Genomic DNA, 20,553 nt, shown 5'->3' on the forward strand with positions numbered 1-20,553 from the left:
TTATGCGATTATTTTGAGCATTATATTAATTAGAATATCGATATATATATATATGCAAAGAGCACACTCGTTCCTTTTGTCCTCGTTCAACAATTGATCTTATAATGTTCGCGTTCCGTTGACCCATTGACTCGCGTAACTAACTCGTTTCGTTCGACAATGAGGCCCTTTTATAACAATACCGTCGTATCTACTTTATTGCGTTGATACGGTATATTAATCGTATACGATACAGGAACGGTAATAAAAAACACGATCGGCCGATTCGAATAAGAGCGAAGCAAAGGAGACGAGGGAAACAGTTTAAAATATTATTTCGACGAAAGTTTCGCAATCAATTTCATGATTCATCCAGTCACGTTGATTTAAAAACGGATTTGCGTTGACGGAGTCAAAAAATACATTCGTTCCCGAAGCGTCTCGTGGATGAAACACATCGCGAATTCCATAGAGAGAGGAATATCGGGATTGATATCGAATTCTTGCCTCTCTGAATCACATTTAACGCTCGAGTTAACTTCTTATTATTAGACTTGGCCCGAGACGGTATTTCGGATCAGCGCGAAATTTCGGCGACCGTCTGCAACGTTTTAATTAATTTCCACGTTATATATCCATCGAGGCGCGATCTTGGCCGTTATCACTCGTCGGCCAATTCCGACCCGGAATTCGTCATTTCTCGGCATTTCTTTAATCGGTCAAGTCTCGCGAGCAATACACCGAGGAATCGTTCCTCAGACACGCTCGAGCGTTTTAACGATATCGGTATGTAAAGAGATACGTCGATACTTTCGCGTTTTAATCGCGCAAACAAAGCTCTCGGTACATTTCCATACCCCCTTGGAGGAGTTCAGGCTTAAAAAGTATTTTAGTTACGAAGGAGGAGGGGACGGATCGACGAGAATATCCTCTATTCGACCGGTGAACTAAGAAGTTTTTCCTTTTTCTTTTTTTTTTTTTTTTCCTTTTTTTTTTCTTTCCATCCCCGCTCTCCTCCTTCCTTTTCTTCATTTGCGTTCGAGGTTGGAGGTTTTCGAGGCACAAAGTTTAATCATTTAGAGTAGAAGCAACAGATTCGCCCAACAGAGAATTGGCCACTTTGAATTGCAGAACCAAGAGTTCCCTCTCTTCCTCTTTTTCTTTTTCTGAAATGGAAAAATGGGTGGGTAGGCAGTTGAATTTCCAATTGATTGCAAACAGGGGCCAAAAAGGAGGGGGAAGAAAGGAGGAGGAGGGGAGGGGAGAGGGAGTATACATCGATGCCAGGTATGAAAAATGTATAGCCGAGGCTATCCATCAATACTCGTTTCCCCTTTCGTTGTATCGTGACCGCGTTCAATCTCGGAAGGAAAATTACCGGACTGTGATTTTTCCTTCGTTTCTCTTTCCGGATAATCGAATATCCCTTGGCGAACCCTTGAAGCCGGTCGCGCCAGCTCTGATTTAATAAAAAAAATTTCGCCAACTGTGCACCGGCTGATGTAATTTCACTGCAATTCAACGGGTGTCGCCTCCCCGCTTCGTGGTTACTGGAAATGCAGAAATTTTTCACTATCGTGACTTGCTAAAGTTTCGCGTGGCGCGATACAACGATTTAACGTTTCCAACGATTAAATCGTTACCATTATTCAACGGGTTTATCGTAAGGAAAAATTGCCGTAGTATTCTAGTATTTTTTTTAACGATAAACGAAACAAAAGGTGTGAAACGAAAGGTTAACGTTATTATATTTTTGTTCCTCTTTTTTTTTTTTTCAGAGAAGACAATAATAAACCAAACCACGTTCTCCTCTTCACAATTATTAACCCGGTCTACCCCATCACTGTGGTAAGTGTTCCTTTTTGAAAAGTATCTTCGCGACGCGTACACAGTTTGTCCAGAGATAATAAATTAAATCAGTTTATGGTGTGATCATTTTTTTTTTTTTTTTTTTAACTAAAAACGATTTTAATATCGTAGTGTCTCTGGACTGAACTTTGTTACGTATCGCTAGAAAAATAAATATAAAATAAGGGGCAGGAAATTAAGCGTTGGTATATTCTCCTACTAAATCAACTTGTATAAATCTTATTCGCAATTAAAAGAAACTTTCGATCCTCTTCTTCTCTATTTCTAATCGTCTGATTGAAAAATTCGATTCTTTTACACGGAACGGAAATTGGTTGAAAATGAAAAGACGCTTTAAGCGCCCTTGTTAATCAAACGAAATTAAACACTCTCGATGCTTTCGAATCCTCCTCTATCTATCTCGTGTTTTTGTCTCCGTGATTCATCCGACACATTTTCGGCGAGGGTTCGAATGTTTGTAAACGCGAGCGTTGCATTCCGGGAGCGTTGGCATACGACGCGTGTGCGGATGAAAAGGACGAGCAAGCAAGACGGTGGTGCCGTTTCAACGACTCTTGACACGAGCTGCGCTGGACAATCGCTCGGTGAACACTCGACAATAGGCCGTGTTATATCGATGTCGCGATACAAAATAGATAAAATCGTCGATCCAATTGGTAAATAGGCGGGGAGTCAGGTGAGGCGTGAAGGGGAGACGGGGGAAAAAATATTGAAAACGAAAGGCAAGACAAAAGTTGTTGGCACAATGTGAGCACCATACGTTTCGCAGGCCGTCGCACTGCATTTTATTTCTGTTTTGCGCCAATAATAGATGAGCCCTGTCGCTGTTTCTGTCTCACGAATGGTCGATGCTTGTGCGATCTGGCATTGTTCGCACTCCATCCATTTACGAGTCCTCGCATAGCTCTCCGGTCACAATGCTTATTTTCTTTTCTCTCTCTCTCTCTCTCTATGTCTTTTTCGTTTTTCTCCTTATCTTCACGACAGACGCACTAATTAAAGAGACCTCTAAACCGAAGGCTTTTACGCGACGCGTTTCTCTCGTCGTTTCTTTTTCGTCCATCCCTTCGCCATTTCTGTTCCCTTCTCACCACCGCGTCGTTTTCGCGTTTAACTTCCGATAGAGGCAGATTGGCTCTATTTTAATTATTTCCCCCCGATTTTCGAGACCCGTAGGCCAATTGAAATTCCCGCCCGATCACCGAGCGACGTGGATTTATACGCATCTGAAGCCGAGGACACGAAGGCGGCCGTCGCGTGGAGGTGGAACTTTCTCTTCTTCTCGTTTCGAATCACCCTTTGCCGTGATTCACAATCGCGTGATTTAATGACACGTAACACGGAAACGGAGAGGCACTCTCTCGAGAGATACTCTCGTCGGGAGATTCGAAACAAATCCTATTCTCGTACGCGTGCTTTCGATTTAGTAATTTGATTAAAAACTTCCTCCCGTGGGGAAAACAACATTCCGAGTGAAATGAAGTTTCTTAATCCCCTCCGGTTGTGCTTTCTATTTTTTCCACGATGCTTTTTTTTTTTTTTTTTTTTTAGCAATCCCGATTGAATACGAAGAAAGTTGGAGGGGATTTCCGTTTCCTCATATTTTCTCGAGCGTGCTCGCTATTAAATTCTTGGAAAGAAAAGAAAAGAATAAAACGTTTTTAAATTAAAAAGCCTTCTTCGCGGCTGCATTAAAAACGTTAGAATATTATAATGTCAACGATTATCGTACGTGTATTTTCGTTAAAATAGAAGCTATAACGTCAAAGGAATTTCAATTCTTGCATTGCTGTGCTTAATACGCGATATGCAAATCGTTGCACGATAATTCGCGAGCGGACGCATGCGAAACTGACAAACATCGTGTTTATCAACCACCGCGAATTTCTCTATAAATAATCCTCTTCTCTCTGTAAATATTTCCAACACTTTGTTCTATTTAGTAATTGATGTCGTCGAGCATCCTCGTATCGTCACACAAAAGAAAATAAGTCACGCGCTTTTGAACAACTTACCCAACTTCGTGTTCCATCATCGTAACACGAACAATTTATTGGCGTGTAACGCGCTGTAGGCGCTCGCCTTTAAGCCCGTCGCACACTTGGTCGCACATGCGTCGGATATTCACGAACACCGGCCGGCACTCGCAGTTTCCTGAATCGCGCAGTTGGAATTGCTCGGCGTGCTCGCCTCGCGCCTCGCCTCGTATTTTAGGCGCAATTAGAATGAATAAGCCGATGCATCATCGTATTTACTCGGAATTTAGTTAAACGCTCGGTATTTTGGCCGACTCTCGCGCGTTAAGCCCACTTACGCGCTCACGAAAAGGAAATCGAGCGGCGAGTGGAATGAATCGTGCTCGGAGGTTACGCGTATCTTTTAACATTTTAAAAGATTTTCGAGTTGCGAGAGGTTTTTTTTTTTTTTTTTTTTTTTTTTTTAGAGTTCACGCGAGTTCACGGTCGTTCGCGCGAAGTGTTCGCGCGATGACAAATTTTGAAGGCACGTATGGAATAAAGTCGGTGCCAGATTTTCGCTCGAGAGGACGACACCATCAATCATCCGGCTCACGATGCGATGTGTACACGATACGAATACGAATTCGCGGACGAGATTGCACACGTTGGTAACTTTTCCGCGCGTAGCCCGTGTACAGCAACTTTCGTGATATAGCGAGTTTCTAAATTAGAGTATCGTGTGTGGCAGCCCTGCCGTTTGATAAAGCAAAACATCAGATTCAAACTCGAACGAAATTTATACGCGTTCATATTCGGAAGTTTAGCGGAGATTTCAAAGTTATTCTCGATTTAAATTTACGTTCGAATTGTAATTATCGCTTATTTTCTCAGCTTTCTCTCTCTCTCTCTCTCTCTCTCTTTCAAGGCATTTCACGGTAAAAACGCTTCGAACAAGGAATCCTCGATGCTCGATCAAATTTTACTATCTCGCTATATCGCGAAGAAGGTAGTAAAATTATATCGAAGCGAATATATCGGATATTATGTACATTGAATAGGCTGAAATGCACTGTCAGCCACTATACATAACCATGAATTTTCGCGCTCGCTTTAATTCCAGCGATAATTCATCCACTTGGTCCCCGTTAGAGTCAGCGGATTAAGATTAACACCTTCGCCATCCCGTACGAACGGTATTAGCCATTCTCGTGTTTTCGCTCGCCTTTCCCCTCTCTCTCCCCCCCTTCCTCCTCCTTCCTCCCCCTCTTCCCCTCCCCGCCGTGCTTTTATTTCAAATACCGAACTATATTACTTCGAGCGCCGGGATAGGTGTTATTTTAGAATGTCTGTACCTCGTCGAATTTATACGCCTGTGTTTGCTGTTCTCGCGTCACCGATACCTCATCGGAGTTTCTCCAACGAAAATATTTTAATTGGCCGCCGCCGCGGGTCTAAACCGCCACTTGACTAAATAGAAATTTGTCGATGGGAGTCGCGTCAAATTTTATGCACTCGCTCGTTCATTTATCACGCGCGAAAAAAAAATTTTTTCCTCCATCGAAACGAGCCTGCCACGTTTAAACCCGTCCACATCGGCAATAAACACGAATTGGCGGATTGGTCGCCTTACTCGTTGCGAAATACCGCTGCGACTGTGTCATCGTAACGGAGGCCATGCGTTAAATTACGTCACGTTTTAGGTGTATTAACCGAATCGTTAAACTCGTTCCCGGCAACGTTCAATCCACCCTTGCCATAATTTGCGACGCGAAATGAAGCTCGAAACCCCGGGACAGCCGGTTATATCCTCTTCTTCGTGGCACGGAGTGACACGAAACCGGAATTATATTCCCATACGCGGTGGCAAAAGAGGTTTTCGTGCAAGGCGATATAAGCGGCTCACGTGTTTCAGTGTCCACGACCTACTTCTCCATTTTCCTGGGAGAAAGGTGGCTCTCAGATTGCCATTTCTTATGCATTCACTCCCGATTCCCAACTAACGTGGATCCGAAACTTCCGAGGACGAGCGAGCCCGTCGTGTGTGTGTGTGTGTGTGTGTGTCTCGTCGCGCATAGTTTTCCGTTCTCTCGTCCAGATGAGATGTCGAGTTTTCCGTGCGGCAACTGGTCGCTCGCGGAGAGTGTGAATTTCGTCGCGGTCGAGGAATTACCGCGAAAATGGAACTCGAACTAATGAATATAGTCCTTTGATGTTCGTCGGCACTGCGTTAATCTATGTGGGACGTGGATTGTAGTAATTTTATAGAGAATGGTTTTAACGATGGCTCGATATGGGAATTCGCGTTATCGCTGTTTTCAACAGGAATTTTGCCACTTTGGTAATCGATGAGAAGTTGTTAAGTAAACATTTTTTTTTGCTAACAGATCAAAATCATCAGCTCGATATTTTTTTCTAGTTTTTTTATCCCATAAAGTATCAATCCTCTTCCAAAATCATTCACATTAATACCACCAAATTGTCAAAATACTCATGATACAAATTTTTGATCGAATCATTGATACGTTGTTTATTTGTTTTCTAATCGCGTATTCTAAATTTGATATTTTGTGGAGTAAAGTTTTTACATATTTTTGCAGCAAATAATACCGAGTTTAACGAGGAATTTTTTATTCCCGAATAATCAGTTTATTCGTTCCGCGTTCTGGTATGGACAGTTTATATTTTGCCGGAATTAATCGCGCGCATTCATCGATCGATCGGTAAACTCTAGGTAATGGAATTGAACGAACATCGTTAGGCCATCGTGACACGCGTCGATTTTTCCACGGACAATTTTTCCACGGACCATCGTATCACCGTGGAATCTCTATTTACGCACAATGGAAAATGTTGGAAAGTCGGCGAGAGAACAAACACGCGCTTTCATACAGAGCGTTTTCGACGCTTTTCGAGGTTGTTAAAAATTTTCTGCGAATATCGGAACATCGCCGTTTCATCGTCGCAATTGCATTTACTCTCTGCCTTTAAAACCTCGATTTTCGATTTTTAACATCTCTCTCTCTTTCTCTTCGATATTTTTCAATTTATTATACAGCATTGTTTTAAAATCTGCTCCCAATGGTGTAAAAAAAAAAAAAAAAAAAAAAGGACAATTCTCTCGATCTCGACAAGTTTCAGCGTGGGGATTAAAGTGTTTTCGCCGATCCTTGTCGATTCTTAGATTCCTTCCATTCTCTTCGGATGTGACCTTCTTTGGATAAATCTCGTTCACGACTTATCCGACAACATTTCTTTCTTCCCATGATTTCAATTATCTTTGAATGGTTCCCAAAGAAGCGGCATAGCGTACGAACTGTGTTGACGTTGGCATTTCTCTTAATCTCGCTGCAACGTGGTTTCGAAGTTCAATTCACTCGTGAGATTAACGTGATTTACGAGAGGCATACGTTTCTGTTTATTTATTTCCTTTGTTCGAGCGGGAGCCAATGTAAATATAATATGAATATGAAGAGATAATAAAAAGCAAAATGCCGTTAATGGAATCCACGCACACCGCATAAAAAGATCGTACGTGTAGGAATATCGTTATCAATGTGAATCAAGATTACGCGTTTGTTTAATTTGTCTCGGTTCGAGTTCATCGCACGGCCAACGAACCGAAACGAGAAAAATCTTTCAGTTACGTATTTTTATTTATTTATTTTTTTTTCACAAACGAGATTCCCCTTGTATCCGAGGAGGAAATAATTAAACGGCGGCAATTAGACATCGGATGTATAGAACTCGAGAGATAAAGGGAAACGCGATAACGAAGTAACTTTCGAATATTGAATTATTCGACATTCGGCTTCCAAAGTTTCGTACCATTTTTCTCCTTTCCATTTTTTCCCCTCCTCTTTCTTTCTCGACAAGCTTTTTAACCAGCTCCAGACGGAGGGGAACATTTTCCACAATTTAAATAGAAATCCACGAACGCGATCCGGTTACAGTGGATCGTGTAACCTTATCGGCCCGTTTCAATGCTCGTTCTAGAGTTGCTCGAGCACGATCGAGAACTTACATAGTACCCAACTATATTATGAACCGTTACCGAGCTTGGCTTGCGTTTAACCGCCTCTGCCCGTGTTTCGTCTTTTCTTGACCCGATCTTTGCGCAATTCACCATCGGTGGACGCGTAATCCAGGATGAAAGAGGCATGTGCTTGCTTCTCTTTCTCGTCGCACTTCCTCCTCCCCCTGGCAATAGAAATAAAAGAGGAATTATCGCGTGGAAACGGGTGCGAGCTCGATTCAACGCCGATCATTGCATGTCGAGGGAATAATTCTTTCTTTTGTGGTAAGAAACTGGAACTAAGAACGGAATTGGAAATATACATATATATATACGTATACATTTATCTGTGAACATCCGTGAAATCGTGCCGATCGTATCGATCGAGTTTTTCGCTAAAAATCGAGCGTAAGGTCGATTTAAAAAGGCGTAAGGTATTGTGAAGGATCCCGGGGAGCATTCTTCTCGTGCGGACTTTCAAAGAATCGAACTTTTCAAGACGGACTTCGGGAACACTTTAAGAATGTTCAGGGCAAATAGAAAAGGAGGGGGGAGGTCTTCCTCCGACGTTAGGCTCTTCTGCTTCCTTTATTCCCACTTGTTTTCCACTTGTAAAGATACTTCCTGATGCTCCATTCTTTTATTCCAGAAACTTATAACGCAATCACCTTTTTTTACAAGGGCGTATTACTTGCTTATGTATCTTGGATAGGGAAATATTATTCGAAATAATATATAAATTAATAACATATAAATGTGTATAAATGTGTGTACGATTGACGTGTAAGCGTAGTGTAGTTAAATTATATCGACTTTGATAAATCATCGTTGAATTTTTATGAATTTATTTATGAACGTATTTATCTCGAAAGAAAGAAAAATCTCCGTGGGATAAATCTGGGATCTTACATCTTTTTTACGCAAAAGAGCATCGCGAAAAAATATGTTTCTACCTAAATAGCTCGTAAAATTTATGGACTGTTGATCCATAAAAAGGAATTTCTGAAAAAGAAAAGAAAAAAATTTCGTGAACAAGTTAATGGATCGGAAAAGATGACAGTTCGTCACTGGATATATACGTGTCGAATTGACATTGGACGAATGAGACTCGAGCTCCTTATCTTCCCTAATATGTCTCAAGTTACATGTTTCGGTCCTCGAACGTGTAAACGTTTAACGCCTGACCGATTTTACGACCTTGCTACCTATAATAGTGCCTTCGTAAATAGCAGAATATGAGATACTATAATTGATAATGCATTATTTCCACTCGACAAGAAGGGAAAATCGCCTCGGAGTCGGACAGTAATGCAATTTGATACTCTTTTACGAGCATTCAAGTGCAATTAATCGAGTGAAAAATTTAATTCCTATAATTTTGATTTTTTTTTTTCTATAAAACTATATTCATCGTATTCGTGTATTCACTTTATTTATTTATTTTTTTTTTTTCCATTTATTATCATTCGTTCTCACCGTTGCTGCATATTTTCTTTTCTTGTCAATCGTCGAACAAAGTGTAAAAAAAAAAGGAACCAAAGTCGAGGGAGAACGATCGCTTCACACTGATTAATAATCTATACCTCGAATCTATATAATACATCTAACAAAAAGAAATTCTTATATTATATTTTATATTATATTTCCAATTATTAGACAATACAAAAAAACGAACAATTTCGTGTTCCAAATTATATAAAATTATTACGCGTATTACATATTGTATATAAAATTAGGCACTCGTATATTTTCACAAACTTATTAGTCATCATAACGTTTCACTTAGCCCGTAATATATCGTTCCAAGCCGAAATGCCAATTTCGAAATCGGCTCAAGTAGGTATACGTACGTGGTATAATTTCGAATCGGCCCATGCCTTGCGATTAAGATGGATCATCGTTTGGACGTACGTATCCGCCCACGCGAATGCTCGCACACAAACCGCATCGGATATCGGGACATCCTCCCGCGAGAGAGCGTGCGCGCAATCGGTTACGGCCGAGAAAACGATTGGCGCTTCGTCTCCTCCGCGTGGGTAAGGAAGATAATTAGGGAAGGTTGGCTTGGCTTATTTTAGAAGCGTGGCTCGTTCGCCATCGCGGACTCGAAACATCGCGATAAATTGTTGCGGAGATGGGATAAGCGGGAAGCCTGTCCCCCCTCTCTCTTCGAAATAATGAAAACCAGGAACGAGGTTGCCTTCTGACGCGTGCAAATTTATTACACGGCCGATAATGAATTCCCCAGCACACAAGCTCTCCGCTCCTATTTCGCCCGACGTTTTTCCACGCGACCGATGCTCTTCTCGCGCCACGACGAATCGCGTTTGCAATTATCTTATGCCTATTATTATATACGCATATACACGCGTGTGGCACGCGTCTTCCCGCGATAAGATTCAATTACGATCAGTCACGCGAATCGTGCCGCGAAACGACACGTCCCACGAGCGAGAGCAGAACGGAAGGAGGGAGAGGAGGACGGGGAGGACGATCGAATCACCATCTCTCGGAATCATCGAGGGAGTCGATCGAATCGAGGCGGTTATCGCGCTCATCCCCCCTCCTCGAATTAAGCGACGAATTATTCCCGATCGATCGTAATTGATACACGAGATGGAATGATTGGCCGGAGATGCGCGCGTGTCCCGCCGACACCAGCTTTCCGATGTAATAATTGCCGCGCCACGCTCCCCGTGAAATCGATTAAAAGTAAACCGTGGCTGCACACATCGAAGCCAGTGGCGTTGATGGTTCGCCATTCTTCTTGCCTCCCTCTTCCACACCCGATTTTCATCAATGCACGCAATGGATTATTGCGTATTCCGCGGCAAGATCCTGGATGCCGATTCTGGATTATTGGCTCGTCGAGCAACAAACGGGGGGAACGGAGAGCAAGGGCGGCGGGGTACAGTTTCCTGACACGTCGATCGATTTTCTCCGCCTCTTCCGCGAGGAAGAGGTTTGCTGCGCGTCGTTTTTCTGGGAGAGGGAAGAAAAAAAAATAAATAAATACATAATAAAAAGAAGAAAAGGGAAAAGAAACATGTCGTAGAGATAGGAGGGAACGCGCGGGTAAAATTTGACGCTCGTGGAACGTTGATAAGAACGGGCGGGCGTGGTGTCGCGTTACGATTCGAGTTTCAGGGAATTTTTCTCCGCTTCTTCCTCCCGCGCGGCACACACTCGATACCGTTCCATTTTAACGACTCTCGAACAGTGGCCGAGGTAGGGTGTGGTTGAAGTAGTCGGGAAAAGTGGTAGGCCGTGTTTGAATCCATCAAGCTGTGCTCTTTTTCCGGCTCTAGTCGATAATCGATAGAACCCACCCCTCGCCCACGCTCTCTTCTCTTCTCTACACGTCTTTCGCTGCACACCTCGAGGCGGAGAGATGGGTGTGGAGGGACACAGAGGGAGATCTGCCCACACGAATACCGTCGACACCACCGGCCGTGGGTGAACCCTTTTTCTCTCGTGAATCGGCCCAAACGAGCGGATCCTCGTAAATCGAGAGTTTACGGAGGGGAGGGGGAGATTGTTGTTGCGCGACCGTGATATCTGCCATATCGCGTTTCCTTTTTCGTTTGGGGGATGGACACACCCTTCCCCTCGAAAATTCTGATTCATCCAGACGGCTTCGAGAGACCCCCCCGGATTCTTCTCGTTCTTCGAGAGAACAAAATCGACCACGATCGATCGTTTCTCCCTCTTTTCTCCTCTTAGATACTGGATTGCGTCTACGTGGTCGTTCGAAGGATAGGAAAAACCGTATACGATCAGGAGGAAATAACCGTTTCGATGTTACTTCCTTTTTTTATCTCTCCAACCGGGGAGATTTCTTTTCCTTTCTCTCTCTCTCTCTCTCTCTTTCCTGTAAAGAGATTTGATTTATGTCGACGAACTTGCTTTCCACTGGATGATTTATCAGGAGCTGTCTATCGATTAGTAGCCTCCTGGCCATTTTTCCTCGACACAGAGGGAGGGAGGGGGGATTTATTTGTGCTCGTCAAAATTCGATTTCGTCGAGCGAGAGCCGACTATATGGTCGACAACATACGAAATCGGAGATCTCCGCCACAGAAATAGATCGCTAATGAGAGAGCCTGGTGGGGACGACAGTTGACACCGTGCCATAAATATTGATTTTTCCGCATAGCGAGCCGAAAGTTGGTGACGTGTAATGGTGGAAATTCTCCGAACGTTTGACCAGAGAGAAAAGCTGGACAGTTAGCGAAGGGAAGGACCACCTTTGGGAAGATATATAATCGTTTGAAATTTAGGAGACGGTCGTGTTGTGACAGCACCGAGCAAAATCATGTATCACTTGTGCGTCTCTCGGGGTCGCGTCGAGTCGCTAAGCTCGTTACATTATCGTGCGATGCGTGTCCGTGGCCACGCGTGATCAGTCGCAAACGTTCCGTTCGCGCACCAAGATTTGCACGCGAGACATATGGCGTACATTAGGCCGAATGGTGTCTCGTATCGGTGTATTTCCTATTTCGAGGCGGTTTATCGCCTATATCGAAACCCCGGCTCAACAAATGTCTCGTTACCACGAAGCTATATCTGTCTACGGCTAAAGTGCAATTTTCTGCTTCGAGATTATAATTTATTCCACGTGTTTATTGTATCGTGTACGAGAAAGCGAAGATTAAAAGATGAAACGACGAGTCTAGTCGACGGGTCCTCGCGATGGAACGATTGAACGAATGTTTCCGCGCGAGAGATCACCAAAACAAAGCTATAAATTTTAGTCTCGCCGAAGGGAATGCGCGAGGAGAAATGTTTGCACGAGGCGTAATACCTTTGAATCTTGGGATATATATATATATATATTTTTTTTATATTTATCGAACCAAGGACTTCTAGGAAATGCCATTCGAACGGGTAACAATTGTATTTTGTCGCAAGAGAATGTTGCCTGGACGTACAAATTTTACGCAATTACAAGCTATTATACGCGAACAAGCGTATCATTTTATGGTGTAATAACGTTCGCATACGTCTTCATAGCTTTACGCCGTCGTACGCGCATAAATATCCCTTTCTCCATGCGTATGTTGTCACAAGCGAAGCGTGTTCGCTGTTCTCTTTTTCCTGTACGGGAAAGATTACGTGGAAGCATACTGAATCGGGCACTGTAGAGGTGGCTAACTAGGCGAGGCGCCACTGCTGCTAACATTGTATCCGCACGTTTAAAGCCCGCTATTCCGTCTCTATTCCCGCCACCCGTAACGAAATTGAAATCTTCGTTAGAAACTTTCCTCGTGGATATGAATCGTCACTCTTTTCTCCATCGAAAGATCTTTTCTGAATTTACAAATTGGAGAAATATTCGCAAGGGATACTCACTAATTCTCGAGTTTACGTGTACATTGTTAATTTTCTCGCTTCGAATCGATTTGGACGCGTAAAACTCGGTCGTGATCGTACACGTTATGTATACAGGCGTACAGTTTGACATACAAATCAAGAGATTCGAGGTGTAAACGATTTTAGGAACATTGTCTATTTCGAACATTGCAAAGGATTACGGAAGTCGAGAGGTGCTTAAGGTAGATGTAGGAGACTTGGTGGAATTAAGTGTGGTGGGATATACACGTAATACTGCTAGGATTCTAGGATCCAACGAGGACTATCAACTCGGGTGTAATACCTTGGGGTAATTGACTCGGATCTCATGGCGCCGGAGCAACTCGTCTCGTATCTCATGGTATACTTGGATCACGTGGCGCCAAGGTTACTCGACTCGAGCCTCGGGCGATAAGATTTCTTGATTCGAGCCTACTGTTGTTTGATTTGTTGTTAAGCTTCGATTTAATTTTCGGCAGGTTGTCAACCTCGAAACCAGTTTTTTTCAAAGATATCCGTACTTCTTCTCTCGAGTCCGCTATCGTTCATCGAGTTTTCAAGAATTCAAGGTTGTTGAGTATTATTGAGTTGTACGAATCTGAGAGAGACCAGTCCCTCAAAACTGCGCAAAAGTTTCGCATTGTCTTTTTTGGATCGTCGTCGTCGTCGTCGAGGTTTTGCCGTTTACCGAGGATTCTTTGTATCGAATTTGTGGAGTCCAGTCTCGTTTCGCGAAACCGGAATTTCCAGTGGCGAGTTCTATGAGTTCTCGCAATGCAATCGTTTCGCATTGTGCCTGTTTGCTTTTCCATCGTGCCTGTCCACCACGCACAATCGTACACCTCTTTCGCTTAAGCGTATCTCATTGTTTCCAGACATTTCCTCTTCTCCACGAGATTCCACAATTTCTTCTCTCATCTTCTTTCTGGAATGTAAATGTTCTCCTACATATTCGTGATCTTATTTAACGTTTTCTTCTTCTGTTCTATGCATACGTAAGGGAAAAAAGTATCGAGTGGATGTCGTTAATTGACGATTTGTACGATTCTTCAATGATCTGTTCAATTAACAATAAAAAAAAAAAAACACGTTACAAGGTATTACATGTAGTAACAAACTTTTGATCGACGATATCGAAGATTTTATATGAAATCAAAAAATGGTTCTTCGTCTTATACTCGATAACAAATTGTTGTTACGGACGAATTCGCTCGTTCACACAATCGAACGAATATTTCCGAGGATCGGACAAAGGTCTAAAGGTGGCAAGTTACTTTTATAAGACGAGAGTGGGTGTTATTTGATGCAATTTTCATCGTAAAGAGTCACGAAGCGAGGATTTTTCCATTGTAAGTGATGTAGGGGATCGCTTTCTTTCGAGGTATTATTCTATCCAGTAAAGAAAAGATTCAACAAAGGAACTTCTCACAACCGCTGTCTTTTTTTCATCTTCATCCGTATGATCCACGTAGATCTAATAACGTCTTGATAATTGCGGAATTGATAGTGGTTTTTTCGGCTGATTAAAAATTTTACCAAAAGATATATATATATCTAGTTTACACCTCGTGGCTGCATTTGCTAATTTCAAACTAATTACAACCGATACCTCGATTGATACGTTCTTGAAAGTTCGACCGATGGGAAACGTGAGGAAGTTATTCGGCCTTATAACCGATACTGGGAACGCAACGAAAGGGGTAACGACATGTATAGCACCTTTCGCTTCTAATTTTATCGTCGAGCACGTATTGGTGCGCGTCTGCATTCTCGTCCACGCGTATTTAAGAGCGTTGATAGTTGATCGCGCCGCTGCATACAGATGTATGCGCTCTTCCAGCGCGTGTACGAAGCTCCACGGTTCGATATTCGAATTCGCAAACGCGGAAAACCCACGTTCGCAACGCGTTTCCAACCGCTCCTCTCTCATCGTAAATCTTTGTCGAATTGGAAATCTCTGACAGCGAGTTTACAACGTCGATTATTCGCTCGGATTGGATCCGATCGATACCAATCGTGGCTGGCACGAGTCCTGGACGATTTTTCGCGGCGGGTGTTGGTATATTTCTGGAGCGAGATAGCATCTACGAATATAGCCACTTAGCTGAATTACCAGCGGCACGCGTGCGTGTCCCACGCGGAAAAATCTACTCGCCATTCATAGGCCAGACGCTCTCACGTGGCGTACAAATAAGCGGATGGAGAGGAGTTGGTGGTGAGGGGAGACGCGTTGCGTGCGTGGCTAAATATATGTGTCCATATTGCGGTATATAACGAATAACGGGACAAATGTTTTTAAATCTCCCGCGAGAAATGCCTTTAAATAAAGTCTCCACTGCTTCCGTGTATACCGTTTTGGAGAAGATCGAACCGCTTCTACGATTCGATTTTGCTTGATTCTCTTTGTTGATCGTAATTTAATTGAAAAAAAAAAGAAGAAAAATTCTTCCGCGCGATGCAATTCCTTCGTTGTTGTGCAATACGATAAACGTCGTAGTGAATTAACGTCTCGTCACTTGATTAATTTCGTCCTCGATTTTTATGGCAGTCGAGAAAAAAAAAAAAAAGAACGATCGAACCGCACAACACTAAGCCGAAGAAAATTTGATTTCGCAATCGATACTACACGCGGAGCCGTGGCAATATACAATCGTAATTCCTCGGGATCTTCCATTTACGATAACTCTTCCACCCGACAATTTTATCGCGGTGTCTATTCTCTTCCCAAGGAAACCACATATCGCGTATCCATTATCTGTTATTAACGCCCTATCGGTAACGTACAGTTGGTTTTGTAACGTTTGTATTTATCGATCAAACTGCGCCCGTAACTTATAGCTCCTAAAAGAAAAAATCTTATCTTCGTATTACGTTTCCCCCGTTTGATAATATAAAAATTGCACGATCCCGTGCGTTAAAACTTCCCGCTGTCGGCCGCCGCTTTTAAAACTTTTCCCGTGAAACGAAGGCAACAGTTTCAACGGTGGAGAAGAAAAACTTCCCAATACCTCGATACCTCCAAATCTCTTCCAAAGTTGCGTAACAAACGTTACGTATGATAGGCTTGCGCCGAATTCGAACGATCGGCCGCCCACGATGCGTGACGATCTCATTAACGCGGGATTAATCGCGTTATTATATCCAGACACGGATTATTAACTGTATATAACGAGTACTGGCCCTCCCACCGGTCGGTAATAATAAATTTCCCTCCCTACGAAAGAGGCAAAGAGGCATTATCGCCCCTTATTAACGCTCGTTTCATCTTGGGGTGGGAGGGGCCGGCGACGAGGCTCGCTGATTTATTCGCGATCTGTTATTTGTCAAAGCGAAGATTATTAACGAGAGGGATCCTCGCCTGTGGCCATTAACGGCGAGGAGGCTCGTTCGCCGGGGAGGGAGACGATAGAGGACGATTCGGCATCGGATGGCATCGACCTCAACGCTCGTGCGTCATCATCGCTCGCGTTCTTCCCGTGCGAGAGCACGGAGAGTATTACGTTCCTCGGTTTCTTAAATAGACGCGCGATAAATTCAGCCCCCGTCGATCCTCGCTCGTGGCGAGATTGTTTCGCGCGAGGAGGAATGCTGCTCGTCGCGGTGAATATCCATTAGCCTATCCGTTGTCCTACAACAACGACGAGTAGTAAGAAATTTGTGTCAAAGTACCATTTGTGGTGCTTCATTCGGATGAAACAATAGGGGACTGACTCGTGAGCGTCTCGTTGGGATCAAATGTAAACGACGCGAGTCTGGCTCGATGCGTGACCGAACTTCTTGTGTATCGTTGGCTCAAGAAATCGAGAGTTGACGGGTAGGAGCCCAAGGGGTTAGGTGCCCATTTCTTCTCGCTCAGCCGAGTCGAAACAAAGTAAAAGTGTCGAAAGCTGCATCGAGATGAATATTTAGGTAGGCTGTTGGACTTGGTTTAAGGGTATAGACTCTCGTCGGAAGAGGGTGGCTTTTCTTGTTAGTGGACATTGCGCGAATGTCTATTTGAAAGTAAAAGTTCGAGGGAATATTTGTTCGCGTTGAAAGTAAAACGCGGTAGAATTCGTGTCGTTTTATCGGAAGTTGTTCGAATGAATGTGAACTCTTGGTGGATGCTTCGTTTAAAAGTGGAAAATTGTCGGGAACAATTTCTCGCTGGTGGACGAACAGGGTGGCTATTAATGGACCCTCTTGGACTCTATTTGAGAATAAAAGTTTCAAGAGTGTTTCTCATTAGAGGGAACAGTAAAATTCTCGCAAATAAAATTGAATATTAGATACTCTTGGACGTTTATTTTTTTAAGTAAAACTATCGAAGCGTTGGTTATTTCTCCATTCGAGTGCAAATACTCTCGAGAGTATTTTTCTAGGTAATGGAATTTGCATTGTGGGCCACTATACGAGAGAGTAATAATCATCGCTTTTATCTGCTTCTGGGGGGAGAAATATTTTCGAAAATTTTAGAATATTCGCGAAATGATGAATATTCGTTAGACGCGTTCGAAGCGAAGGATTACACGAACGTAAGTTTCCTTGGGAATATGGAAGATACTCCTCCTGGTTTTTATTCCTCGATGATATACTGTCGTATAGAAGGAAGTGCGACATTTTTCAAAATCTTATTCCATTTTTCGAGCGTTGAATGGACGAGCGACCTTTCGAGTTCCACGCGGTTTGACGTTGATGGGGAACGTATCGACGATGGAAATATATTTCCTGCCTTTGAGGTGGAATATATAAATGCACGATGTGTTCCGTGTAGCTGAAACGTCACGCATCTGTATGATTTTTTCGCTCGTTAAGGTTCGCGCCGAGATGCCGTTGCTTTCTTCGATTTTTCTTTCTTTTATACACGTGTCGTGGCGGCCAATGAATTTACGCTTTGGAATACGCGTTTAGATAAAGAATTTATTCAAAAACAGGGAAGGATATGTGAAAATTTTGAAAGCAACTCTTTAGTCAGATTTATCTCCCTTTATAAAATATCCCGTTGAAATTGATAAATCGACAAACTATAATATAAAAATGGATGCCGTTTTTTTTTTGAGAAAAAAAAATATAAAAAAAACGAGAATAATTGTTAAATATTATAAGAGAAGACTAATTGATGCGCCTTGTAAATCGTATATATCGCGAGCAACGAGAGTTATCAAGCAAGGAAAGGATCGTTGTTATTCTCCGGCCTATCACCTGTTTCGCTTCAATTATTGCACACCCCTCCCGGCAAACGTTTTAATCTTTCAACGCGAGACGCTTGATAAATTCATTTCAAGCATGCTCTGAATATGCAGTATCTGCGATTTGAATATTTTAACGCAGCCTCGGGAGTAATAGGTAGGTTTGCCACCTGGAATCTTTGCTCGCGTCAAAACCTTCTCGATATCATGGTTCGAGGAGGTTTTTCAAACAAAGATTCGACGATGGCCGATTCGATAAGAGAGATAAGAGATTGTGGAGCGTGGGAATCTCCCGTTCGATGGATGGAACGCCTCGACGAAACGTTGGTTTGGCGGCGCATTCTTTGATGCATTTCCAGCTTTATCCGCTCTGGTTAGCCTCGGGCTGCGAGATATATGGACACCACTCGACGCTCTTATTCGCGGATATGCTACGTTCTGCGATGGATGGCTCGTGTTAGCCTTGAACCAGTATGCCACACCAGTTTTCGCGTATTCTCGCGTATGGGCTGTCGAGGGCCCTCTTCTCTGACTGCATAACTATTTTTTGACGTACGTAGCTGGATGTCGATGAAGTCACGCGTATATTTGACGCCAGGTGGTTCGCGATTCGTGATCAATCTCGTACGTGCGACGTGTAACGATTCGTGGAACGACCCTCGAACAGAGACCGACAAATCCATCGAATCGAGAAAAATCTGTCACGAGCGCTCGACATTGAATAAAAATTTATTCGAACGCGAATATAAAAATATTTCCGCAACTTAAACTTCTCTCTCTCTCTCTTTTTAAATAGAAATTGCAGGTTTCTCGAGATGCTTAAACGGGCAATCGGCTAATTTACTTTACACAAATTTGCACGAATCCGTGTAAAAAATTTCGTGTAAAAAACCGGAACGGAAAATAACATTCTTGAACTCTGAAAAAAAAAAAAAAAAAGAAACGTGCAAACACTAGCGATCAATGAGTCAAAATCTATTTAAGTCGATGAATCCTCTCTGTTAAATACTTATTATACGTTGAACAGTTGAACGCGTAGTAAAATCGCAATAATAATAATTCAATAATGCAATAATAATTCAAAATGTTTCTTCTCGTTTCATTGTGAATCGCGTATTACTCGCTCGGCGAAATTATTCGAGGAACGAGGTGGCGAGGAAAATGTCGCGTAACAGGGCAGAAATTGTCTCTCGCTCTCTCTCTCTCTCTCTCTCTCTCTCTCTCTCTCTCACGTTGAGACGACGTAATACGGAACAAGAGGAAGTTGGATAGCTTGTTCCTCTGGCAAATAATCCGGTAATACCTTTTCCCCGAGGCGAGGCCGGGTTCTTTTCGAACAGGTTGGTACACGGTAAAAGTTCGTCGACGAGTTCTCGCGGGCTACACGTCTTGCGAGTAATTCAAAAGGCCCCGACGCTCTTTGTCTCCGCGCTCACTTTTTGCCCCCTAACTCCGCCGGCCTCTGTTGACGAAAGTATGAATATATTACGCGCCTCTCCGCTTGGATTTACGAACACCGTGTAATTAATTCCGGACACAAGCGCTCCGGGCTAATAACGAGAAAGCCTCGGTGAAATCGCGTTGCCTCGCCAGTTAAACGCCAGATTAATCCGAGTTCGAACGTTCATCTCGATCTGTATAGTTGCGTATCGCATGGAACGAAAATTCTCCAAGGTGGGCAAGGTGTCTCACCGCGTTGCCCCTCGAACAAGAGGCTCTCGATAAAACGGGATTATTAACGAGAAATCGATGCAGATTCGGTTCCGCCTTCTTGGAACAATGCGTCTCACTTCCTGCCCTCTTCTTCTTCGTCGTCCCCTCGGCACAAAAGTTTCATCCACAGTCGCGTCTCTCTCCTTATCGATAGCCGGCCTCTCGATGAGGTAATTAAACGAACTCTTGGAAAGGAAGAAATTTCCATGAAAATGCGACTCTTCGGGTATAATAATCTTCGACATGATTACGCACAACACCACCCCAGCCGTCGAGAGGGCAGATAATGTGCTCGACGTAATATCGAGGGACGAGGGGAGAAGGAAAGATTTAATCTTATCTTGCAACGTTTCATTTGTCGGAATAAAGGTATCGGATTTGTATTTCATACGGAATAAGGAAGATAAGGGGCGTGGCGGCCTCTCTCTCGAGTCGATTTGCCAATCGATATTTTGTCGCAAATATCGTCTAAGCGGTTTGCAACGAGCACTCGAACCGCGCG

At 43.2% G+C, this 20,553-nt stretch overlaps 1 protein-coding gene across 5 annotated transcripts in view; it reads left to right on the plus strand.

Annotated features, from left to right (window-relative positions):
* Positions 1–20,553, plus strand: part of sm (heterogeneous nuclear ribonucleoprotein L) — a 143,929-nt gene that overhangs the window by 13,519 nt on the left and 109,857 nt on the right. For all 5 annotated transcript variants that reach the window (XM_086912138.1, XM_086912135.1, XM_086912137.1 and 2 more), the window contains exon 3: positions 1,758–1,827. Coding sequence is in view for 3 of the 5 variants with exons in the window: in XM_086912135.1 (XP_086768261.1) it covers positions 1,758–1,827 (70 nt within the window). In the remaining 2 variants the exon portion in view is untranslated. The remainder of the gene's footprint in view (positions 1–1,757; positions 1,828–20,553) is intronic.

The sequence above is a fragment of the Apis florea genome, unplaced genomic scaffold (assembly GCF_048593485.1).
Source record: "Apis florea isolate Af1SG1 unplaced genomic scaffold, ASM4859348v1 contig_3367_pilon, whole genome shotgun sequence".
Classification (NCBI taxonomy): Eukaryota; Metazoa; Arthropoda; class Insecta; order Hymenoptera; family Apidae; genus Apis; species Apis florea.